The sequence below is a fragment of the Lichenostomus cassidix genome, chromosome 17 (assembly GCF_008360975.1).
Source record: "Lichenostomus cassidix isolate B80296 chromosome 17, HeHo_3.0, whole genome shotgun sequence".
NCBI classification, from domain to species: domain Eukaryota; kingdom Metazoa; phylum Chordata; class Aves; order Passeriformes; family Meliphagidae; genus Lichenostomus; species Lichenostomus cassidix.
In genome coordinates, this window is record NC_139497.1 from 10660002 (window position 1) to 10684988 (window position 24987).

The window sequence follows — 24987 nt, forward strand, 5'->3', positions numbered from 1 at the left end:
TACCTGTGCCCTTGCTTTTTCTCTCTTGCATGTGCAGGTGAGCAGTGAGACCTCCCAGCCATCAAGAGAAGGAAAAGTTAAGCTTTCTTCAGTAGTCAGGGCTGTATTTGTATTCCAGTGAAAGTCACACCTGATGGCAGGCAGAGCCCAGGTTTAGTGGGCACTGTGGCAGCTGGTGATTAGTCACAGCTTGGGCATTCTTCTTTGGCTGCAGTTTCCCAAATGTCAGTGAGATGGAAAGGGAGCGCCGGGAACACATAACAATCTAACACTGCCTTCTTCTTTTCTAGTTTCGAGACCATGTGAAGACCTGTGGCAGATCCAAAGTACCTTGCCGGTTTGAGGCTGTGGGCTGTACAGAGGTGGTAAGGGCTCCTCTCTAAGGTTACCTTGGGGCTTTTCAGCCCCAGGATTAGAGTTCACCTTCAGACTGCTGTCAGCCAAACTGTTGCAGGTGTTTGTATTCAGGTATTTGAACAAATAGCAGGTTTAAACCCTTTGCACGTGGAGTTTCACATCATCTGCTGTGCATAGTCTGGGAGTCCTGTGAATGAAATTCCTGTGGAAGGAAATCTCCTCCTACTTTAAGAGCACCCCGAATGCTTTGGGACTCTGGTGGTCATTGCTTTCAGAGGGAATGGCTTCCCACTGCCAGAGGTCAGGGTTAAATGAGATTTTAGGAAGAAGTTCTCCCCTGTGAGGGTGGGGAGACCCTGGCACAGGTTGCCCAGAGAAGCTGTGGCTGCACCATCCCTGGAAGTGTTCAAGGCCAGGTTGGAACAACCTGGTCTAATGGAAGGTGTCCTTGCTCATGGCAGGGAGTGGGAGAGGATGAGCTTTAAGGCCTCTTTGAATCCAAGCAAATGTGTAATGACTTGTGATTACAGTGATTCTGTAAGTGAAGAACCTGGGCCAGGCCATATCTCTCTATGTCACTTAGTTTTCTGACCTCCCACTGATGATATTCATATAAATCCCTCTTCCAGGGAGTTATGTGAGGCTTTGTCCTTTGTTGCTGTTAGGTACATTTGACAGAGCTTTTCTGGGAGGGTTTGGAGGAAGGCAGAGCAGACCAGTACAGCTGGGGGAAGCATTGAGCACCCCTCATTGTATGTGATTTAAAGCTTTTCTACAACAAAACAAAACCTCACACGGGCCCCACCAAAACACATTTTTAAATTCTTTCTTTGTTTTTTCCCCCTATAAATTATAAATTCAAAGCTGATGTTGTGACCTAGATAGGAGGAATTTGTTCTGTGGATGGTGACAGTGTAGATTACACATGCTGAATGGGGGATGTGTTTCTCTTCATGTAGGTGGAAAATGAAAAGCTCCTGGAACATGAAAGCAAGTGTTTGGCAGAGCATCTCTATATGCTGCTGAGCTCTGTGCTCAGCCTCAAGGATGGTGCTGGGGACCCGAAGCCCTTTCCTGTCCTTTCCTCATCACAAAACAGCTCCCCACTGCTGGCAGCAAACTCGTTGTGCTCAGAGTCCGAGCTCTCCCGGTCCCTGGAGCTCTTGGGAAGGTGTGAGGCCCTCGAGAGGAAAACAGTGACCTTTGAGAACATTGTCTGCGTGCTCAACCGGGAGGTGGAGAGAGTGTCCCTGACAGCCGAAGCCTATAGCCGCCAGCACCGGCTGGATCAGGAGAAAATTGAAACACTGAGCAACAAGGTGTGTAACTGCTCACCTGGGCTTCCCAGCACTCCCAGCAGAGGCTGTTTCCTGTTTCCTTTCTGTGTTACAAGCTAGCAGAGCTTCATCACCCAGCCCTGTAACACCGTGTTATGATCCAATTATTAAGGTTCTTTAGAAATACCTCTGCCCGAATTAAGGTACAAACGAGACCATATGCCAGTCAATAGTATGAGTTTTATTTGATAGAAAATATGAGAGAGAGAGAGAAGAAAAGAGAGAAAAAGAGAAGTAAGAAAAGAGGTGGGGGGACAGAAAGAGGGAAAGAGAAAATATCACCATCCGTGGATCCCAACGATGTTGCGTTGATCCTCTCCAGCCGGTCTTCTCGGTGGTGGTGGTCCCCCCAAAAGCACAGAGTGCTAAGGGTTAATATACACTCAGACCAGGGGCAATGTCCAGGCATGTCCCCCCGGGGGAGGGGGCAGCCTCTAGCCGCAGACTCTGCTTGCATCACCTGCACTCCTGTGGTGCCAGGCCTAGCACTCTGGGGGGTCTGTGATGGATTGTGACTCCCCCTCAGCTGCCTCTCACGTGAAAGTCCCATGGATGTAGCCAGTGAGGCTGGGGGTTCCACAGCTGGGCCAGTCTGTGTAAACCTGGCTTCTGTGAGCTGTGCTCTGCCCCCACCCCAAACTCAGCCAGGGATGATTCTCAGCACAGCTAGTGGCTTTGGCCTTTGTGTATGCATACCTTTCCCTCAGCTTGAGATGATTGAACAATAGGTTTCCCTTTATCTAATCTCAGCAGTTTGACTCAGTCCAAAGTCCCAGTCAGGTATCTTCAGGGAGGTTTCTTTGATTGTAGCTTCTTTATACACTTTTTGTTATAATGAGCAAAACTTTATATCAATGTTTGAGGCATGAACTATTTCAGTCTCTGACACACCGCAAATCTGAAGGCAGAACTAAAATACCCTTTGTGCCTATGCACAACCCTCAGCAGCTCCCTGGAAGAGCTGGGAATTTAACTGACCTGTGTAAAGCATCAGATCTCTGTTAATTATCAAGTCGGGCAGATACCGAAATTTTCTGACAAGAGCCAGAGCACTCAGAATTTCACTGCATCTCCTTGCACTGCATCTCACTGGATCTGTGGGGCTTTTCACCTTCCAGACCTTTTCAAAGGAGTGCTGCCTTTGCCAAAGGAGTGGCATCAGTGCCGCTGCCTGTAGCAACAGTCTGGAGGTGTGAAGGAGCTGCCTAAACTAGTCTGCTCCAGCACAGTCCCTGTGGGGTGCTCCCAGTGTTCCTGGCACCTGGAGCTGTGCAGTTTGCAGTGTACGTATGCTCTCTGGGCAAGGGACCTGGTGTGACCCTGTGTGAGCTGTCAGGGATGAACCCTCCAGAGGGTGGATGTTCTCTTCTTTCTCAGTTTAGTTTTGTCACAATGCTGAGTTATTGGGCTTTTTTTCCCCCATCCTCATTTCTTGTGCTGCGCAGCCGACAGCAGCACCTTGTAAGGATTTTTACATTGGCTGTGGGAAACTTTCCAGCTCAAGCACTGAGCTGTATCAATGGATCTTCTCCAGAGTGACAGGGTACAGACGGAAGCTTCAGTGAATTGGCTTGTGTTGCTCAATTTCTGCCTGCCATGCTCCCTGTGCATTCTGGAGAAAGTCTCTTACTAAGGAGGAGTCCCAAAGGGGATGCCAGGGTCTGCCGCGTTCTGCTGGTTCTCCCAGGGCTCACAGCCTGCATATTTCTAACCTGCACCATGTGTTTCTCTGAGCAGGTCCGGCAGCTGGAGAGGAGCATTGGGCTCAAGGACCTGGCCATGGCTGAGATGGAGGAGAAGATCCGCAGCATGGAGGCTTCCACCTATGACGGGGTTTTCATCTGGAAGATAACGGAGTTTGCCCGGAAGCGTCAGGAGGCGATAACAGGCCGCTCTCCTGCCATCTTCTCTCCAGGTGTGCAAAATCCCCAAAATCTTCTGCATCTCGATTGGGTGTGGGTCTTGAGACAGGTCCCTTGCTTGGGTGATGCTGCCAAGGCCAGGTTGGATGGGGCCCTGAGCACCTGGTCTCATGGAATGTGTCCCTGCCCATGGCAGCACATTGGACTAGATTATCCTTGCATAACCCTTTTGTTTGAATTAATACCATCAAGAGACCATAAAAGCAGCAATAAAATGGTTAAGGAAAGGAGGAAATATGTATTAAAGCCCCAGAGATACATTTTTAAAGCCTAAAGTATGACTGTGCATGAGACAATGTCTAAATAAAGCCCAAATCACATCAAGGAAAAAGCTCTAATATCAGTATCAGAGGAAGGGGCTCTCCTCACAGAGTGCCCCAGCTCAACACTGGGACAGGTTGGGATCTGGAATCTGGTTGTTTGCTTGGGAAAGCACTTCCCAGATGTGAGCAATAAGCTGAAACCAGCTCCTGACACTCTTCCCTTGCTCAGTGGGGAGCTCCCCTGGCAGAGAATGGTTGGGGAGGGCAGCTGGGGTTTGCTGAGCAGGAATTGCTTGGATCCAGGGCTTCTGGAGAGGTTTTCAGAATGCCCAGAGCTGACACAGCCCTTGATCACATACCCTGCATGTGCTTCGTGGGACTGTGGAACAGCACCTGTGGCTCAACCATGAGAGAAAAGCAAACGAGTTTTTACAATTACTTCAGAATCTGTTTTCTGGGTGAAGGCCATTCCAAGTCTTTTTTTTTCTGAAAAAAAAAAAAAGGATTCCCCTTTTTCTTGAGGGGCAATGAGCTGGTGGTGAAACTGCACATGCAGTTAGCATTTCCTTCTCCAAGGCAGCAGCAGTCATGGGAAACCTCTGCTCTCCATCAGTCTTCTGGAAGGGCAGCACTCCCTTTCCCTTCCCAAAGCCTACAAGTCCATTTCAAATCTACTTTGTTTAACTTGGTAGACCTTAATTCTCATATTCTGTCCCTCTTCTGCAGTGTGCCCCAACCAGCTTGACTTGAACCTCTCCAGAGGCTGCAGTTTGGGGGAAGACACTGGACAGAGCAGGCCTGTCCCCTGCCTGTGGGTGTCCCAACTCACTGTGCCCAGCTCAGGGGCTCCTCAGGCCCGCCCACAGCTGATGCCTCTGGGGTCCTGGCATGGTGCGGGATTTGGTTTTCTGGGTAGGAGAATCAAGTCAGCTGGGGGAGGCATATGAGTGTGGGAGTGAACCCACAGGAAAGGGGTGAAACTTCCCCAAAGGCAGAAGGCTCTGTCTGTCCAGAGGTTTTTCTGGGATGAGCTGTACTCCAAATGTGTGGCTCATCCCAGAAGGATGGCTCATGGTTCTGATACCTCCTCTCTGCTGCTGGCCAGGCCCCATCCTTGCTGGGCAGCGGTGGCAAGGGCCTGGGGCTTTTGTAAACTGTCTCGTCAAGGGAGAAACCACTTTGTGGCCATGTGTTGTGTTGCTAGTTGGTCTCTGCAATCTGCCAATGACAATTCTTTGTGTGGTCAGAGTGGATAGGGGTAAGAGTTGCCTCTGTCTGATGCCAGGACTGCCGCTGGAAAAGGCAGGACTGGGGTTTTTATCTTTCAAGTGCAAAGTACAGGCCTGGTTTCCTCCAGGAGCTGACTGTGAGAGATCCTCATTCCTGGTGAGGAAGATTTTGGCTGAGAAAATCAGGCTTAGAAAAAAATGTTCCATGTGGAAGGGGGTCTTTTGTCTTGGATAGTGAAGCAGGCAGAGTTCCAGGAGGGGAGAGAGGTGCAGGCTATGGATGGGATGAAAAAGGGAAATGGCTGTAATTGTTTGGTTTGCATTAAATGTAAAGGCAGGAAAATACCAGCTGATATCTATGTTAAAGAAAAGGCAGTGGAGTTACTGTTTGCAGTGTTGTGAGTACACAGCTATTGCCACAGGGCTCAGTGAAGGGCAAAATCTTGAGTTCAAAACAGCCGATTGTACAAGGAAGGTTCATTCAGGGCCTGACCTGGGACAAACCAGGGCAAAGCCACCCATTGTCCATCAGACTGGAGCTGGGGGGCTTGCTGGGTTCTTGCTCTGCTCCTTGCCTGGGCTGGGGGAAGCAGGATGCCCAGCTGCCTGGTCCCTCTCCCTGGCTACTCCCACCACTATGGAGCTGTTCTTTCTCCTGCTCCCTGATGGGTTTTACATTCACAGGGTTATGGGAGTGCTGAGAAGCCCCAGAGAGGCAGTGGGGTTGTGCTCCTTGGACTAGCAAAGGGGTCATCTGTCCTAAAAGACTTTGGCTGAAGCAGGTGGGGAAGAAGGAGCAGAGGAAATGAGCTGGGGATTGCCAAGAGGGACACGGTGACAAAGACCCGATCTCTTGCCCCTCACCCTGTGGAAGAGCACAGTGTCTCTGCTATTCATAGTCTGCCTGTTGAAATATTGCAGTGTCCATAGTCCTGCAGTGAAATATTGTCTGTGACCTCTGATTTCTGCCTGTGCCTGCTGAGCCTCTCCAGCCCCAGACACGTTGCTCTGTGACACTGTGGGAGGGTGACCTGTGGCAGGTCCCCTTCCAAGCTGTGACTCAACACAGGTCTGGTGTCACACCACAGGCATTCCCAGGATTGCTGGAGAAGGAAGGTGCCTGAGATCCCATCGTAGCCATGCCCAAGCCATGCTGTGGGGATACAAATGAGAACTAAAGCTCACTTGCTTGAGCCCCTGCCCTGACCAGAGGCACCAGCTCACAGCAGGGGCACTGGGTGCTGAGGGTGCTCTTACCACAGCCAGGTGCTTTATGAGGGGGTTTGTTCCTGCTCACCAGTGTTACTGCCATGGACCACAGCACTTTCAGCATTGGGGGTGCAGGAGGAAGGGCCTCTATGGGGCAGATCTCCCCTGGCAGTGGGGGAACAGCCAGGCAATGGCTGCTCTGTGCATGTCTGCTCAGGCCAGGGGCTGCACTGCCTGGCCTTGGGCTTTCCAGACCACTTCTGGTTCAGTGCAGACCTCGCTCCTCCCAGATTCCAAACTTAAGAGCCCTCAGAGTTCAGAGGGATCTGCTGGTACCAGGCTGTGCTGCATTGGACCCTCACTGCCTGTTCCACACTTCCCTGACAGCTTTCTACACCAGCAAGTATGGCTACAAGATGTGTCTGCGTGTGTACCTGAACGGGGACGGCACTGGGCGCGGGACCCACCTATCCTTGTTTTTTGTGGTGATGAAAGGACCTAACGACGCACTGCTGCGGTGGCCCTTCAACCAGAAGGTGGGTCTGGAGCAGAGCCCACTGTGTCCAGCCACGGCCCCTTTGGTTTGGTACCCACTCAAGTTTCTCAGCACTGTCACTCTGGCCTACTTGGTAAGGCAGAGGAAATGTGTTGGCTGTGTTGGCTGCTGTGGGGGCTCCCCAGGTGTGCTGAGAACACCAGTTGTGCTGTGGGGCAAGGGGGTGACATGGGATGTTTGGAACCCCATGAAGCCTCTGCAGGGGTTGAGGACAAGAGAAGGTTGTGGTAGCCTCAGAGACTGGGGGCAGCAGGTGCTCGCTTGATGTCAGGAGCTCAGATCCCAGCTCCTGAGCACTGCAGGTTTGCAGAACATGTGGAGACTGAGGGAGTGAGCACGAGCAGAGGCAGAGAAGGAACACTGCCTTTCACAGTGGACAACAGCCCTGGCTCAGGGAAATACCTGTGTACAGTATTGGTGCTGGGAGCAAGGTGTAGGTTTTCAGTCAGTCCAACAGCCCTGTGCTGCCAGGTTTACAGTGACAGGCAGGATGTGGGAAGATTTCTACAGGGCATTACTGAGGTGACGTTCTCTGCTGGCCCCACTCAGAGGCATTTCTCTGATTTGCAGGTGGGCAGGCTGCTGGTACCTGCACATGTCACAGCAGGTCACTTGGGCTGGGCTTCCATGTGCCTTTTATTCAGCCACTCCCTTATGTTTTCACCTTTCCCCACAGGTCACCCTGATGCTCCTGGACCAGAATAACCGGGAGCATATCATCGATGCCTTCCGCCCTGATGTGACTTCCTCCTCCTTCCAGCGCCCTGTCACAGAGATGAACATCGCCAGTGGCTGCCCCCTCTTCTGTCCTGTCTCCATCATGGAAGCCAAGAACTCCTACGTGCGTGATGATGCCATCTTTATTAAAGCCATCGTTGATCTCACAGGCCTCTAACCCTCCTGACCTCAGAGCAGTGAGCATGGAGCCAGCCCTGCCCGGGGCATCCCCTGCTTGTGCTGCACTTCAGGCGGGTCTCGCAGTGAGGAGGGGGCACAGAGTGGAAAGGGAAAAGCCCTTCCTGAAGAGGGACCTTCACTCTGAGTGGAAACAAGGTGTCTGATGGGAGCTCTCTTTCCTTAGGAGAGGGTTGGGTGGACACTGGCAGGCTGTGGAATATGAAAGATGTCCTGCAGGGACTTGGGTGTCTGACCTACTGCTTTCTGGACTCCCAGTGGAAACCAGTGCAGCTCTTGCTCTACCAGTTTAGCTGACATCCACAGCTTGCTCTAGTAAAACAACAGTTTGCCCTGCCTGAGCTCCACCTCCTGTGGATTTTGGCTCAGCTGTCTAGGATTTCCTTCTGAGATCTCCGTGTTTGTGGAAATGATGTGCTGTGGGGTGCCATGGCTCTGCACTGCTGGTTGCTCCATGCCCCAAGCGACAGGGAGGATGTGTGGCAGCCACAGTGCCAGCTGAGCAGGAGAGACACAGACTGGTTTCATGTCGTTGGTGTTTTTGGAAGGTTCTGAGCCCAGCTGCAGGGCAGGGGAGCCCTGAGTCCAGCCTTCGCTGGGTATGATGGGTGGTATGTGCTGGAGTATGGAATGGGGCAGGAGGTGCTGCTGTCCAGGAGGGAGCATGGGGCAGCACCAGGGATGCCTGTAGGGAAAGAGAAGTGAATCTGCTGTGGAGATTGTCCCTCCTTTGCCAGGAGAGGAGAGTGACACAGATCTTGATGTGCACCCCAAGAGGCACAGACGCTGCCACCCTCTGCCCACGTGTGCTGAGCAGCACTGGGCGAGGTGGGTGCTGTGCTGGGTGCTGTCTTTGGTCGCAGGCAAAGGCACAGGCACTGACCTGGCTTCCCTCCCATGGCAGGTCATCTCCACCAGCCTTCTCAGGGCTCCTGCTGCTGCCGAGCTCCGCATCCATCTGCAGCTGTGCTGCCGTGTCCCTCTGTCTGGGTGCTGCCACCTCAGGCTGTGGGATATCTCCTCTCTGCCCATGTAGTGGGCGCTGCTGGCCAGCCCCTGCCCTCCCACAGGGCCTGCAGTCACCAGCAGCAGCTGTCCCTCACTGTTCCTTCCCATCCCTGAGCTCAAGAGTCTTGGGCCAACTGGTTCCAGGTGACAGCACCCTGGAACTCTTCTCTGCTCGGCCCCACGTTGAGCCTGCAGGCACCTGGGTAGGATCTGGGGGCTGGAGAAGTCCTTCAGTGAAGTGTGCTGTCCCCTTTCTGTCCCTGGGCTCCTTCCTTCTGGGCAGCACATGTTCAGCACATGGGAAGGTCTCTCAGTGTTAGTGGGGAAGAACTGGCTGCCATATCCCTGCGTGGTGCCAGCTGATCCCTCTACAGCTCTGTTGTGGCCATGGGTAACTCTGGATGGGCTCTGATCCGGGGTGGTCTCAAAGCTTTGTTGCCTTCTTTGCCTGTGCTTTCCACACCCCTGTCAGCAGCTGGACGTACCCCAGATGTTTTGTTGGTCACAGGACCCAGCTGGGAAGGCTCTGCGATGATTGTGGGCCCTGGCTGGCTCCTGTGCTGCTCTTTGGGCAGCAGCACAGTGGGGCTGGAGCATGTATGCTCTCCTCCATGGCTGCCACGGATTGGCTCCCCACTGCCACCAGCTCCTGCCAGGCGCTCAGCCTGGGTCTGATGGCTGCAGAGCCGGCCAGGCTTGCATTTTACTTGCTCCTTGGCTCCTGTACATCCTGAGGGGTCCAGGATGCCGTCAGGCTCTGCCGTGGCAGAGAGCCCTGCAGTGTCTGGCTGTTCCCCCATGTGCTGGCACTGCCCTGACCTGCCTCTGGGGCTGTTTTGGATGTCTCTGCTGCTGCCCAGGAACTTAGGGGTTCCCAGTGTCCTGCAGGCTGAGCTGGACCCTGGCCCAAGCTGAACCTCTTGCACCCACTGCTACTGTGCTGGCCAGGGGCTCTCCAGATATGCTGGGGTGACCTGTGAGCCCCCTTTGGAATCACTGTGTGGAACTTCTCACACCTGTGTGTGCAGGGGCTGGGGACAGACCCAGCCCCAGCTGTTGGAGGAGCAGGAGGGGGACAGGAGCCAGTGCCTGCACAGCCAGGTAGAGGTGGGAGAGGGGTAACAGGACCCTTCCCTTTGTGCAAGCCCCCTCCAGCCTGTCCCGAGGGACAGATCAAGCCCTGTGTTGCTGCTCTCACTTTGTGCCTTATGAGGAAAATCCAGGCTAGCAGAGCCCTGCTCCCACCCACAGCAGCTCCCCAGGGAGGCTCAGAAAAGCCTGGGAAGAGAGAGGAAGGTCAGCTCTGCTAATAGAGTCGTTGGAAATTAAGTGTTATGTGGGGGAAGCTTGTTCTGAGTTGATGGGCATGTCTTTGCCCTTGGGATGCTGCCTGCAGCAGGGCTGGGGGGCTCTGGCCAGGTAGTACCAGGAGGGGCTGTGGAGACGCTAGCTCAGCTGGGGGTTCTGGGCTGCTTTTTGTTCGGGAGCTGGTCCTCCTGCCTCAGCACACGTTTGAAGGTCGGTGGGAGAGTTGGTGCTGCAGCAAAGCTCGAGCTGAGCTCTTCCAGGCCACGTGGTTACTGCTGGAGGGGGAACATGGCCTGTCAGCCCCTCCCCAGGGAGCTTTTTCCTCCCCACCCTTCTGATGCTGCTGATGCTGTCTGATCCTTTTTTGGCTTTTACCAGCTCTGGAGCTGGCAGCAGGAATTGTGCCTATGTGCTGCAGGCAGGGGCCCAGCCCCATCCTGGGCACAGCTCTGCCAGCCTGGCAGCCACACGGACAAACACTGGGCACAAGCCTCCACTGGATTTTTGTGAGGTTTTTTTCATTTTTGACCACACCATCTCAGCCTGGCACTGTAAACTAAGTTTTGTTTTCCTTGAGGATGTATTATGGTCAGAACCACTAATAAAAGCTGTTTTAACAGCATTGTTGTGTATGAGCTAGGGGATGCTGGACACAGCGTGGGGAAGGATTGCCTCGGGGTGGGGGGTTTCTGTGCTGGGAGCTCTCCCCAGCTCCTGCCTCCCTACAGGAAGATTCCCAAACAAGAAGGGAGTGGAGCAGGGGCTGTAATGGAAAGGGAAGAAGCTGGAGTCTGGCTGCTGGAACTCCACTGGGCCAAAGGGCCAGCTGGAGCCAGTGCAGCAGTGCTGGGCCTGTGTATCTGCTGCTAAGACAAATCCAACACTCCTGTTCTTGGGTTGTAACAGCTCTGAGCTCCTCCAGAACAGGATTCTTTTCCCTTGCCACCGTTGGGAGCCCAGTGCCTGCAGGATGCCTGTTCCTGCCCCTCCCAAGCTGCAGCACCAGCCCAAGGATTAAAACTGTGGGGGGGGCTGCAGCCTGGTAGCCTCTACTCACTGTGTGAAGAGACACACACAAGGGATGCCCATGGAGGCCTGTTGTCTCCGGGGAGCCCCCAGACCCACTTCATACCATGGCAGCTCCTGCACCAGAAGATGTAAAGGGCAGTGAGGGGACAATGACATTGCAGCTCAGGATGCTGCTGTGGCGCAGGTATGCCAAACAGCACCAGAGGGCTCTCTGCTTACCTGCTCCGTGCCTGTTAGTGCTTGGAAAAACATAAATCCTGGAAAGATCCAGCCCCTGGCCTGTCCTGGAGCCTGCAGTGTTCAGCTCTGGCAGAGAAGAGCATTCCCAAGGCTGCCATGGACTGTTTCTGCCCTTACGCCATCCCCTGCCTCTCTCCTGTTGCTCACAGCGCTCTGCCCACACTCCTCAGCCCAGGGCAGATAACCACAGGCTGGGCAGCAGCTCCTGCAGTGCCCTGGCCCCACCGTGTGACAATCCTGGCCTCAACTCTGCCTCAGCAGAGCAGCACTCAGAAAAACAAGCTCACATTGCAGAGATGCTTTAGCAGAGTATTTATTCAATGCCAGAGTGAGGAGCAATATTCAGTACAAACAACACCTCAGTGCCTCGCTCCCTGTTGCACCGAGCCATGGATGGAGAGTTCACAGTTGGGGGAGGAGGGAGAGGCTGTTCCTTCACTGTGTGACTGGACAGAGCAGGATGTGGAACCTGTGTGCACACACACACGAAGGAACCCCTCATTTCATGACAGAAAACCTGAGTACGGGGGTTTCAGATGAAGCTGGGGCACAGTAGGACACAGGTGCCGACCCTCCTGCTGCAGGGGCTGCTAAAGCCATCAGTGCCATTGTGACAGGAGCTGCCACCTCTGTCAGGTCTATCAGCAACCCCAGGCAGGGAATGGCACAGGCACCTGTCCTGGGGCTTCCAGAGGGCCCCAAAATGCCTCCTCCTGCAGCTCCTTCCCAGCCCTCCTTCCAGGAGCAATGGCAGCTCTTGGGGGCCCCATCTAGGCCAGATCAAGAGTAGGAGCTTGATTTTAGACTCTGACATTTGGGTACCTGCTACAGGGAGAGAAGCTCAAGGGACAGACAGCAAACACCACTGAGTCCATAATAACTCCAAGTGACCATTCCCACTGTGTGCGGGGTCCTGGAGGAGCTGACCCCCTCCATGGCAGGTCAGCCCCCGGGACAGGGAGCTTATTCACCTGTCACTGCAGGCAGGAGGGCTCCGTCCCCCTCACCTGCAGGTGAATGAGTATCTGCAGCGCCCATGGGTGCCTACACCTATTCACAGGGAACATACCAAGAGAACTTAAAGTGCCACGATTGGGTAGCATGGGCAGGAGGTGAGCTGTCCTCACGGGTACCCCAGAAAGGGACAGCAAATCCCCCACAATAAATACATTCCCGATCCATAGCTTATTGAAGTGCTACTCAAAGGAAGACAGAGGCATAAGCCAGCACCATGTTACCACCAGGCCTCCCCCCAACCAACTTTGGAAACTGGTGATACCAATACACAGACCCTGGGGCAAGTTAGGCCCCCAGTCCCTGCCCCTGCCACCCCGTCACTGCCCCCAGTCCCTGCTGCCTCCCCAGCCAGAGGTGCCATGGAGAGGAGGCACTTGACGTTCCCCAGCAGCCAGATGAGTTGCCTATGGAGCTTTGGGACAAAACACACATTAATAAAATGCCAGTATTAAGAGCATCCTGCAGTCAGGCAGCACAGCTGCACTGTGGCTCCTGCCAAGTGCTCTGCAGCTGGCAGCTCGCAGTGGGGCCGGCCATGTCCCCGGCTCACAGAGACCCACACTGGATATGCCTCAGTGTGCCCTGAGCCCAGAGCTCGCCCAGAGAGCTGTGCCCAAGTAGCAACGCTGGTGAGAAGCTGTGGGAGCCCACCCTGCCAGCGATCAGCTCAGCTGCTGCCCAACAGGCCCACAACAGGGCCCCAGCTCTTATGTCCTGTCTTTGAAGCAGGTGCTTCAAGGAGGAGGCAATTCCCGCTGCCAGGGCCCCTGCTGGCTCAGCCATAGGATTTGTGTGCCTAGAGCTCATCTCCGTGCAGGGCTCAGGGCTCTGTGACCTCAGGAAGTGCTGCAGTGAGGAAGCTGCAGGAGCAGGTGTACCTGGGTTCAGCTTTTCTGGTTCATGAGCCAGGAGAAGAGCAGTTTCCTGGGCCGGGGTCTCCTGGCCTGCCGGACACGCACAGCCCGCGGGGACCGCCACACCTTGATGGTGGTGTCATCACTGGCTGTCAGCAGCAGCTCCTGCTCCACCGGGCTGAACGCCACTGAGTTCACCACGTTGTCGTGCTGCAGCTTGGCCAGGCAGATGTTGTAGTGTCGGTCCCAGATGTAGCCGTGTCGATCCTCTGCCCCGCTGGGGTGGAGAGACAGTGGTCAGGGTGTCCCACTGCTCCCAGTGTCAGCCCAGCAGCCCCAACACCCTGCTCTTCCCTCCCATCCCTGTCCTTCTGCACAGATGGGGCCAGAGGGTACCCCCAGCCCATCTCCATGAGCTTCATCCTGCACAATCCCTCCCTCTGGGATCCAGGGTCCCTCAACTCACCCCACAGCATGTGCAGCCCCAAGAAGGGCATTTGCCACCTCCCACCAAACACACCATAGTCCCAGATTTACCTTTTCATCAGGGATTTACATCAGGATACTTACAGCAGGACCAGGGCAGACAGCCTATATCAGCACCTTCCAAGTCAGTCCCTCTGCTCTTTCCAATCCCATTCCCTGCTCTACTCCCAACACACAGGAGTGTCCTGCTCACCTGGCCATCCCACAGCAACAGCCCCAGACCCTCCCAGATGCAGGGTCAGGATCCTGCCCACCCTCTCACCACACACCTTGCTACGAAGTCCCTGCTGACATCCAGGAAGATGAAGAAGCACTCCTCATTGGGTGTGTAGGCCCGGTGTGCACGCAGCGCTCGCTTCACCTCCTTCATGGTCTTTAGGTCGAACACATGCAGGTCGATCTCCTCAGCGATGGGAGGTGGCTGCATCGGATCTGAGATGACGCAGTCCCGCGGCCAGGCCCGGCTGTTCACATACAGGTACCTTGGAAGGGCAGGGAAGGGTTACCTGCACTGCACCAGAGCTCACAGAGACCCAGCACAGCCGGGATGGAGCCTGCAGCCCAGCTCACTGAAATCCAGACTGAAACGGGAACAGGCTGCTGGAACACTCCTGGCTACGTATAGAAAGGACCACAACACCTGAGAGGCAGCTCTAGGGGTCAGGTCTCCCCTCTCCAATCCCATTAAAACCATCTTTAAGGATGGGAGTGTCTTGTGGACAGCAGGTGAAGTGGAACTCTGACCCCCTGCTCCATTCAGGTGAGACCCCACCTGAAGAGCTTCTTCCAGCTCTGGGATCCAAACACAAGAAGGATGTGGAGATGCTGGAGAAAGTCGAGAGGAGGCCACTGAGATGCTCCAAGGGCTGGAGCCACTCTGCTGTGGAGCCAGGCTGAAAAAGCTGGGGGTGTTCAGCCTGGAGAAGGCTCCAGGAAGACCTTAGAGCCCCCTCCAGTGCCTAAAGGTGCTCCAAAAGAGCTGGAGAGGGACTTTGGACAAGAACATGGAATGACAGGACAAGAGGGAACAGCTTCCCACTGCCAGAGGGCAGGGTTAGATGGGATACTGGGAAAAAATTGTTCCCTGGTGGGTGGGTAGGCCCTGGCACACAGTGCCAAGAGAAGCTGTGGCTGCCCCTGGATCCCTGGAAGTGTCCCAAGGCCAGGGTGGACAGGGCTTGGAGCAGCCTGGGATAGTGGAAGGTGTCCCTGCCCATGGCAGGGGGGTAGAGACTAGATGTTTGTTAAGGCACTTTCCAAACCAAACCATCCAAGGATTCTATGGACGATCTGCCTCAGGAACAGGACACACTGGTGTGGGCAGCTCCTCCATCTTCACAAGGAGCTTTCCGTCCTGAGCTGGCTCAGGAACACATTCCTGCCACAGCTGGGGGTGATGCTCAGCAGTAACACACCATTAGCACCTGGATCAGCAGGCACCCAATCCATCCAGTACAGTCACTTCATGTCCTGGTCACCTCAGAGCTTGTGAGCAGTTCTTGCCCACCCTGGCATTGCTGAAGCCCTCTGTGCTCACCGGTGGTCAGGGGAGAGGCCCATGCCAATGATGTGCCCATGGATGTCGATGACATGATCCAGGGAGTCAAAGAACTCATCTGAGCGCCGCTCCTCCCCCAGAACCGGCCCTGCAGTCGTCATCTGATGGGGCAGGATCCTTTTAATCCCTGTGGGAGAGAAAGCAGAGGGAGGCAGTTCCACAGGCTGCTGCCAGCAGGGCTGGGGGAGGCCCCAGGCTTCAGGAATGGGGTTCCCTTGGTGCTGCTAAGAAAGGAGAACCAGCTTGCTGGGCAAGGTCTGGGACAGAGCTGCTATCCCAGCCAGGCTCCTTCAGCTCTCCAGGTAGGCTTTGCACCAGGACCTTGCCCATGAGCAACATTCTGGCACATCCAACCCCAGACAGAGAGATCCCAGTGCCTGTGGGTACAGCCAAATCTCGCCCCAGCCCACTTCTGCAGCACATGGAAGCTGCGCTGGCCCAGGACATACTAGCTATAGAAGGGTTTTTCTCCCAAATGAATCCCTGGGCTGGGCCCACTCTCTGCAGTATCCAGCCTGGAGCAGCCCAGCAGATGCACTGGCTGTGGCAGGGTTTTCCTCTGACACTGTCAAGTGCAGGTGGGGATCTGTCCCAAAAAGCTCAAAGAACAGAAATTTAAACCTGAACTGTGCTCAAGTGCTTTGCAGCTTCTGAATTTCCTTACTAAAGGAGACACAAGTGATGGGTGAAGAAGCCCCGTCCCCTTCCAGCTCTGCAGAGGTCCCAAACACAAATCATCCCCAATGGCTTCCTGGAGGACCCCTGTAAGCCTCAGCAGCTCCTGGGCACACACAGGTTTCATCCTCAGCAGGTCCAGGGGGAGCTGGAAGATGGCCCATACCATCCCATCCCAATCACCCCTCTGCACGAATTGCTAACACCACCCTTGATTTAGCCCTCTCCTGCAGCCCAACAAGACAGGGGCTACACCTCAAGTCCAAGGCCATTCCCAATATCCCTGCCCTTGAGCCTGGGACCTTTGGGACAGGATCCCACTGCTGGTGCTCTCCAGCATCTTCATCCTCACTTCCACAGCACCATGCTCCCAGTTCCAAACTCAGACATACATACATGAGTCAGCAGGACAGGCTGCTCAGCCTGGCACCAGCACAAGAAATGGGAACTCAAGGATTTAGGCTGGAACAGCACTGCATAGAGTGGGAGGTAAGTGTAGAGTGAGCTCCTTCAGGTCCTGGGGGCACACAGCAGGTGCTCAGGGCCTGTTCTGCACACAAACCAAGGGGCAAACGACACTGCAGTGACTCATGGTGGCACAGGAACTGAGCCAGTGTCCGGCCCTCCAAGCAGTAGCCTATGCTATGAGTGCTGGCTGCCAGCCAGGGAGTCACAGAGTTCAAAGGCATCACACAAATCCCTCGGCACTGGGAGGCTGTGCAGGAATTCAGGAGGCCAAAGGCTCTGCCTTGGTGTGTGGCAGGTCCCAGTCAGCAAAGTGGCCCTGGCTCAGCCCCGGGGGATTCAGGTGCAGCTGCAGTTCAGCCCAGGAGATCCAGGTGCAGCCTTAGCACAGCCCAGGGCTGAGCCAGCTGGGGCAGGCCAAGGTCCACCATGGCTGTCTGCAAACCCAGCCCATGGGCAGGAGCATGGAGCAGAGCTCACCCAGTCCAGGTCATGCTCCTAACTCAGGTGGGCAAAGACGAAATTGCTTACAGCTCTCAAAACTGCTTTCCCCCACCTTAATGGGTTGTACTGGTGTGGGACCGTAACATGGGAAGGTCAGGAGAGCAAGGAAGCAAGTACGTAGCTGTGCAAACAGTGAAAGGAACTGAAACTAACTGGCTTTACAGCAGTCTTGTCTGGGACCAGCTCCCTCCTTCCCCACACTCCTGGTCCTTTCCACCTTTCTGCCAGCTTTAGGGTTTCTTGGGGAAACAGCCAGTCTACCTGCTCCTGCTGCCCACTGAGCTGATTTCCTGTAAATTCAGGCTTTGCTAGTCCTGGTGCCTTAACAGGAGTGCCCCAGGTGAGAGCAGGCGATATCCTAACCCAGGACAAGGTCACCAACAATGTCACTGCCTGGCACATGCTGCACCCACAGTCCATTGCACCCCATTGGGCAAGGAAGCTGCAACCTGCCCAGCATCGCCCACCACAGAAACAAAGGCTGGGGCAGTGAATAATCCCCTGGGAAACCTCCCCCATCCCAAGTGTCTCTCTGAGGCTGGAAGCCCTTGTAAGGGTGGTCCCACCCATGGCAGAGGGGAGGCAGGCAAGGGGCAGGGGCACTGCACAAGTGACTTGCACATCAACTCCATGCTGCTCAGACCAGGCTTGCCCTGATGCCCTGTCAATGCCCACAAGAGAACAGGACTGAGATCCCTCCACACACTCCTCCAGGGCAAGTGCTGCCCTGCCTGCATCCACTGCTACTCATGGCTGGTGTCCTTAAGCCAGAAGCTCCTTCTTTCTCTTCTGCTCAGCCCTTGCCATGACTTTGGCCACATGTCATGCTGGCAGCAACAAAACAACCCTCAGGCAAGCGGAGGAAGTGGCACTCCTTTCAGTGATGGGGCCTTTCAGAACCCAGAGCAAACTGCAGCTCACAGGCAGCAGAGAGACCAGGTCTTTTCCTGACCCAAATGTCAAGTGCAGCTGCAGCCCAGGCCCCCCAGGGAGCCCCGGCTGCCCCAGGCTCACACTCAGCCTTACCTATCTGGTGTGGGGAGTAGGTGAGGCATCCTGTGGTGAAGATCAAGTACTTTGTCTTGCTGTTGCTGTCTGTGGGGAGCAAGTTTGGCTCGGGTGGTTTAGTTCTGTTGCGCACAAACAGCTCAGCCACCTTTGTCTCCAGCTCTGTCTCAGTCATGGCAGGCCTCATGCGGCCCTCCATGATATCATCAAAGAGCTGCTGCAGCCCATGCTCTGCCGGCACACCTCCAGCATCTGGCAATTCCTGTACAGCTGGCTCCAGAGGCAGCTTGGGCTTGGCCTCTTCTTCCTCGCTGTCACTGCCGAGATCAAAGACTGGGCAGGTAGAGGAAGCAGCCAGCTGCTCCTCGTAGTCCAGGAGCAGGTCTGGGGAATCATACCGGCTGCAGTCAGCCACCATCACGGTCCGGATGGTGCTGGCATTCAGGTTCTGAATTTTGAACAGTCTCTTCACTACGTTCACATTCTCGGACTCGATGCCCTGTGAGCAGACAGGAGAAGTGAGTAGGAACCACCCCATGTCACTCCCACAGTTCAAACCAAGAGCTGAGCTAGCGCAGGGACACCAGCGCCCACCAATCCCTTCACACTGTGTGTGGGACACTGACACACAGTAACTGGCCACAGGCTTGCCAGCTCTACTGAGCTCCTTCCCATCCTGGATGGAGACATAGTGAGAGAAAACATTCCTGCAGGCAGACAGCAGTGGAGCTGGGAAACACACAGGCTGGGCAGCCCTGCTGCCACTGCACCCTGAGGTCATCAGCTGCTGCTACCTGGAGCTTTACAGTGCAGGGCCAGGAGCTGGACTTGATGCCTGTGGGTTCCTTCCAACTCAGGATACTCGACATTCTATGATCAACAAGGATTTCAGGAACAGGCCTCTGTGATAAGCATGAGGTGGGATCCCTCTGGCCCACAGCAGAAGTGGCAGAGAATTACCAGCTGCACCCCTCAGCAGGGGCAGCTTGGTATCTGCTCCAGACACACAGAGCAGGTCTCTCTCTGCCTCACTGTTCCCAGCCTGCAGCTCTACTCCCACACCCCTGTCATAGACAAGGTCCTTCCTGGACTCTCAGGGATGGAAGGGGTAATGCTGTAGGGTCACTGTAGCACAGAGATGTGGCTGTGGAAAGGGTCTTTGCTACTAGAGGATTTTACCTTGGTTCAGCATCATGTTAAAATCACAAAACATGGGGATGTGCAGGTGTGACAATGAAACAGAGGAAAAATATGGGGAATACGACTGAGCAGCCCAAGTTCCAGGGAGTGAATGAACAGCTTGAGGCCAGCACACTCCGCTCTCCAAGTCTCATGATGGCATCAGAGACAGCACCTGGCCCAAGGAACCTCAGCAAGGCCAGGCAGGGCTGAGCTCAGCCTCCAGCTCTGAGGAACACCCTGAGCTACCAAGTGGGAGAAGGGCTATTGCTGGGACACAGGCCAGGCTACAGCAGTGCCAGGCCCAGCTTCAGACTACCAAGGACCTCAGCAGCCCTGCTGTTGGGCAATGCATGCTCCGGAGCACTGCAGCCAAGTCCTCAGCCTAATTAATGGGGCAAGAGTTAATGGGATCTGAGGGCAGAGTTACAATATTGTAATGAGTACCACAACACCGAGCGTGGAGAAGCCTCACACGAGGGTTGCCTTGAGCTCAGGATCCTGAGGGCAGGTCAGAGGAGACAAACAGGGAGGACAGGAGGAATTATCCATCCTTCCCTTCAGCCTTCCCTCCCAGCAGGAGGAGGAGCCAGCGGGAAGCTGCACTGTCTGTGGACCTGGAAAGAAGGCAGCTCACCTGGAAAGCATTGTTCAGCCACAGCACGGAGCAGGAGGTTATGCGCCCAATTCGATGCAGATTGCCTGATATCAAGTTGGTTTCATTAAGCCAGCAGCCAAACACATCATAGGGCTTATTCCTCACCCTGGAAAGCAGCGTGAAGTTCTCTGGAAAGGAAACATGAGTGTGAGGTGATGACTTCCAGCAGAGCCCTGGAAAAACCATGTGGAACAGAGGAAGGGCATCCAGGTCTCTGTTGGAGAGGCACAGAAGCAGCACTGCCAACCTCCATCCAGCTCCCAGCCACTGCTATAAAGACAGATTATTTCTCTTTTCTCCAGAGATGTGTGATGAGACCTTGCACAAGAGAAATGAAAATAACAGGGCAGTACACAGAGCCAGAGCACAGAGCAATCCAACCTCCCACTCTGTCCCTGAGCAGGGCCCAGAGCATGCCCTGGGGACAAGAATGAGTTAAACACATACAGAATTTCAATCCCATCCCTGGGGCTTGATCCAGCCACTCTGTTTTGGAGATGGGCTGAAAAAGCTGGGGATGTTCCACTTGGAGAAGAGAAGGCTCCAGGAAGACCTTAGGGACCCCTCCAGTGCATAAAGGGGCTCCAAAAGAGCTGGAGAGGGACTTTGGATAAGGCCATGGAATGACAGGACAAGACGGAACAGCTTCCCACTGCCAGAGGGCAGGGTTCAATGGGATACTGGGAAAATATTGTTCCCTGTGAGGGTGCTGAGGCCCCAGCACAGGGTGCCCAGAGAAGCTGTGGCTGCCCCTGGATCCCTGGAAGTGTCCAAGGCCAGGCTGGACAGGTCTTGCAGCAACCTGGGATAGTGGAAGGTATCCCTGTCCGTGGTATGGGGCTGGAATAAGATGAGCTTTAAGGTCTCTTCCAACCCAAAACATTCTGGGTTTCTGTGGTTCTGTGTCCAGCACCACATAAGCCAGAGGCAGGTGCTTCAAGATGAGTGACATGGATAACCTTTGCCCAGACTGGCATTTAGAAAAGCAGTGAGGCTAAATACACATCACACTGCCTTGAGGTGCTGCTGTGGTGACATGAGCAGAGTTAAGGCTGTCTGTGAGGTTTCTCCTCTAGAACTGTGATTGGAACCCCTAAGCTGAGGTGTCAGGAGGCAGGACAAGCTGAGGAAAGGCCACTGCACACCCAAAGAAGAAGGGAACCCCCTGACCCAGCATTCATATGCCCCAGGGAAGCCAAACATACCCATGCTGATCACAGCAATCTCCCCTGAGGAGGAGTTGTGAGGCCCCACAAAGACACCAGATACCAGCAGGAGGGAGTCATCAGAGTTGAACTGGGAGAACTGGGTGTAGCTCCAGTTATACGGCCTCATGTTGGAGCTATGCTGCAGGGAGATGTCCAGCTCATTGCTCCAGATCTACAGAGAGATGGACAGTGAGGAAGTTGAAGAGGGGTTCCACTTTATCTGTTCAGCCAGCACTCACCAGGACATGAAAAGCAAACAATATCACAAACCCCATTTAAGTGCCTCCCAGTCCCCATATCCCTGTTCATTTCCCTGACAGAAAAAGGAGAGGGGCTAAATGGAGAACTCCTGCTCCATTGGCCAGAGGAGACTGTGTTCAGGCAGTGAATGGTGCTGTCACAGCTGGGTTTCCAGCATGTTCAGAGAGATTCCTCCCAGGACAATCACTCATGCAAGCCATGATCCACTGCAGTGGATCATTATCTCCCACTCAGGCCCAGGCCACAACAGGGCACTTACTTGCACGTAGAAAGCAAAGCATCTCAGCTACCTCCACACACACACACAGACTGGAGCTGGAATCCACAGCCCTCAAGGCTACATTTGCAAGAGTCATTAGTTCTGTGGCTTAGAGAACAGCTCAGCAGGAACCAGCCAAAACCCAGGGACATCTGGTCAAACCTCTCCACAGACTTCCCAAAGGGAAGCTCTCAGGGCTAAGCCCCACTGGACCAAGGCCACAAGGGCTGGGCAGGGCACCTACCACTTTACCTTGACCGTGCAGTCTTTGGAGCAAGATGCAAACAGGCAGCCAGAGTGGGAGAAGCTGAGGTGCAAAACTTGGTCATTATGCTCCTTCAGGGCCTGCACTTCCACACAAGGGATGGTGTCGTAGAGCCTCTGGAACTCATCATACCAGGAGACAGCACCTGCAGCACACAGCAGGGACACAGGACAGGAGTGTGAGTGGAGAGAACCAGAGCTGGGCTAAACATGGCAACAGTCTTTTTATTAAACCAGTCCTGGCTCCTGTGAGCAAGGCCAGGAGCTCTGCTGGGGCACCAGCCCACGGCTGCACTCAGCTACCAGCCCTCAGTATTTTCCTCAGTAGCTTCCCTACTTTCACACACAAAACCATCTTTCTTCCAGTACACCCACAGCTCCACACCACACCTCTGCTTTCCAAACCAGCACAGCCCTTGCTGGAACTGCCCAGGCAGAGGTGCTGGCTGTCAGGCCAAAACCTTGCTCAGGACAAAACAGTCCTGAGAAGGAACACATGCTCCAGTACAACCAAACCAACAAGGCTGGTGACAAGAGGGAAGCTGGGAAGCTGCTCCTCACCATACTCAGCTCTGCACTGATTATCTCTTGTCTAACACAGAATTAAGATGGTTCCAGAAAGAGTCTGGGACCAGGAAAAAAAAAAATCTCCATGAGAAAAGCGATTTGAAAATATGAGAGAGGAGAACAGGAGCTGGAGACAGTGTGCTGAGCACAGCCTGGGGCACACTCATGGGAGTCTTATTGATGGACAGTAAGAGACAAATAAAGATTTTTAACGAAGGGCCTGGCCAGGCAGCCTACAGACTTCTTGTAGCAGCAAATCCCAAAGAAGCAAAAAGGATTAGACATGTATATGGATAAGGGCCAACTTTCCTAGTGACACTGAACAGGACTGAAGGATTTTTTTGAACACACTGTAGCCCAGGAGGCATCTGCTCCTGGTGCCTCCTGGGCTACAGTGGACCAACTTGCTGCCAGCACATCCAAGTGCTGCTTGAGGTTGGGAAATTCAGCCCCCTCTAAACCTCCTGGTCCTGGTCCATCCAGCTGGGAAACCCTGGGCAGGCCCCATTTGGCCAAGCAAACCCCACATTTCCTCTTACAGACTCACTGGATACCATTCCTCCAACCATGGGGCTGCCCAGGGCAGGCAGACTGGCAGGGGTATTTCCCAAACTTGTGCTCCAGGCCCTTCCCACACCTGCCAACTGTCTCTGCCCTGCTGCCTTGTGCAGGCTGCCCACAGCTCCAGCAGCCAGGGAGGTGCCTGAATATGTTACTGAGCTACGCTGACTGCTTGATCCTAATTAGTGCTCAAGAACAGGGCCAGCAGCTGACTAAGCAGCTTCAGAAGGCTGGGAGGGAACAAACCTGGTCAAAGGGCTTCAGATAAACCCTAATGAGAATGTCCTCAGCCCCCTGGAGCACCCAGGGTCTGCATGAGTGAAGTCACACAGCCTGGAGGAATCCCATCTACATCCCACCTCCTCGCAGAGCTCTTCTGCACTGATGTTCCTGCTGCAAGATCAGATCCCACTGCCACTGCCTGATCTTTGGCATTTCTTCCTGCCCTTGTGTAGCCACTGCAACTCCAATTCCCTCAGCCACAGCGGGAGCCCCCTGCATAGCTCTCCCATGTCCTGCAACACACTGGGGAGAGAAATCCCCCTCGGCAGCAGGAGACTGCTTGGAGAGAAATGCCCCTTGGCAGCAAGGGCTTCTGCTGCCAGGTCCCCAAGGCCTGTCCTAGCTGGTGTGACAGAGCTGGGTCATCCTTCCAGACTGCACCAAACTCCTTCCTTAGCAGGGAGCAGAGCTGTGACCACACGACTGCCACCCCCGAACCCTCTGACAGCTCAGCCAAGGACAGCCCTGCCAGGCTCAGTCAGCCCCTGCTGTGAGCCCAGATAAGTCCAACCCGCCTTGGCGCAGTGGGCCAGCTGCTGACTCAGCATATGCCCCCAGTGCTGTCACAAGGCCACATGTCCCTCAGACAGGTACAGGTGTCCCTGCACAGCCCAGCCCCTGGGACCCTCAGTGCAGCCAACGGTGCTTGTGGCAGTGCCTGGTCCAGTTGGAGAAGGGACAGAGTTGCAGCAAAGAAGCTGCCAAGTCCCGGGCAGACCAAGCCAACAGTGATTCCACGGATCCCATGCAGGATGCGATGCAGCAGTGTGTGGTGACTCACTGCGGCTCCCGGGATCTCCCTGGGCAGCAGTTCCAGAGAGCACCTGCCTAGACAGCTCAGAAACCTCCTTTCTGTGAAAAGAAAGGAAACGCAAAGCATCGTCAGCCCTTTGACCCCAATTTCTGAAGAGTCTGGACAGTCCCAGAGCCTTTTCAGTGCACATCTCAGCCCATGACGCATGACTCCGTGACACAGCTGAGGGAACGAGATTCAGGGGCTCTACCACCCCGACACCGGCGGGCAGAGGGCAGAACGGGGAGAGAGGAGTCTCCGTTCCGGGCTCACGGCAGGCACCGTCCCCCGGGATCAGCCCCGCGCCCCGGAGCGCACCTGGGTGCCGCGGCACATCCCGGGACACGCGGTAGTAACGGTAGAAAAGCTCCTTCCACAGGAATTCGTCGCGGGCCACGGCGTGCCACTGCTGGCAGACGAGCCCCACCGAGAGCACGTCGGCGTGGTCCAGGTACAGGAAGATCTCGAACAGGACTGTGTCTGGGAGCCGGGGGCAGCCCGCGTCCATCGTGTCATTCTGCCGCCGAGCCTGGAACAGAACGGGGGGCTGGAGACAGGCCTGGACCGAGGACCCGCACCCACCGAGGGCCCGCGGCCCCCCCGTGTCTTGCTCGCTGCTCCCTGCGTGCCGTGGCGGGTATCCTGGTGCCCCCCATGGCCGGTGTCCCCCCCGTGCCGTGTCCGGTTTCCCCGGCGTCCCCCATGGCCGACGTTCTCCCCGTGCTGTGCCCTGTGCCCCCCATGGCCGGTGCTCCCCCCGTGCCCTGCCCGGTGTCGCCGCTGTCTCCCCGCACCTCGGCGGCTGCGCTGCCCCCGCTCCGCCCCCCCACTTCCGGCCGGCGCTGCCGGCGCGCCCCCACCCGCCAATCACCACACACGTCCCGCCGCAGCCCCGACGACTCCAGCACCGAGAATCCCGCAGCGCGCCAGGCACAGCGAGCCGAGCGCAGCGCGATCGCTCACGAGCGTCCGTGCGGCGACAGCGCTTCCCCGCCCCGCCCGACCGCGCCCCGTT

General features: G+C 55.2%; 2 protein-coding genes across 9 annotated transcripts in view; one reads left to right on the forward strand and one right to left on the reverse strand.

Moving 5' to 3' along the window:
* TRAF2 (TNF receptor associated factor 2) overlaps positions 1 to 10726 on the forward strand; it is a 28567-nt gene extending 17841 nt beyond the window's left edge. For all 7 annotated transcript variants that reach the window (XM_085076557.1, XM_085076552.1, XM_085076553.1 and 4 more), the window contains 5 exons: positions 291 to 365; positions 1317 to 1676; positions 3432 to 3609; positions 6705 to 6853; positions 7550 to 10726. In XM_085076557.1, the coding sequence (XP_084932683.1) occupies positions 291 to 365; positions 1317 to 1676; positions 3432 to 3609; positions 6705 to 6853; positions 7550 to 7768 (981 nt within the window). In that variant the 3' untranslated portion in view covers positions 7769 to 10726. The remainder of the gene's footprint in view (positions 1 to 290; positions 366 to 1316; positions 1677 to 3431; positions 3610 to 6704; positions 6854 to 7549) is intronic.
* Positions 10727 to 11670: 944 nt separating this feature from the next.
* Positions 11671 to 24888, reverse strand: FBXW5 (F-box and WD repeat domain containing 5). 2 transcript variants are annotated; one of them, XM_085076561.1, is made up of 10 exons: positions 24767 to 24888; positions 24291 to 24501; positions 21758 to 21915; positions 20983 to 21157; positions 19757 to 19905; positions 17959 to 18439; positions 15268 to 15415; positions 14000 to 14212; positions 13269 to 13521; positions 11671 to 11842 (listed from the first exon to the last, which is right to left on the reverse strand). In XM_085076561.1, exons 2-9 carry the CDS (start codon positions 24478 to 24480, stop codon positions 13275 to 13277), a joined length of 1761 nt encoding a protein of 586 aa, XP_084932687.1. In that variant the 5' UTR covers positions 24481 to 24501; positions 24767 to 24888; the 3' UTR covers positions 11671 to 11842; positions 13269 to 13274. The 2 variants fall into 2 exon arrangements, with proteins under 2 accessions (XP_084932687.1, XP_084932686.1); XM_085076560.1 differs by having other exon boundaries at positions 11671 to 13521.
* Positions 24889 to 24987: the final 99 nt, after the last annotated feature.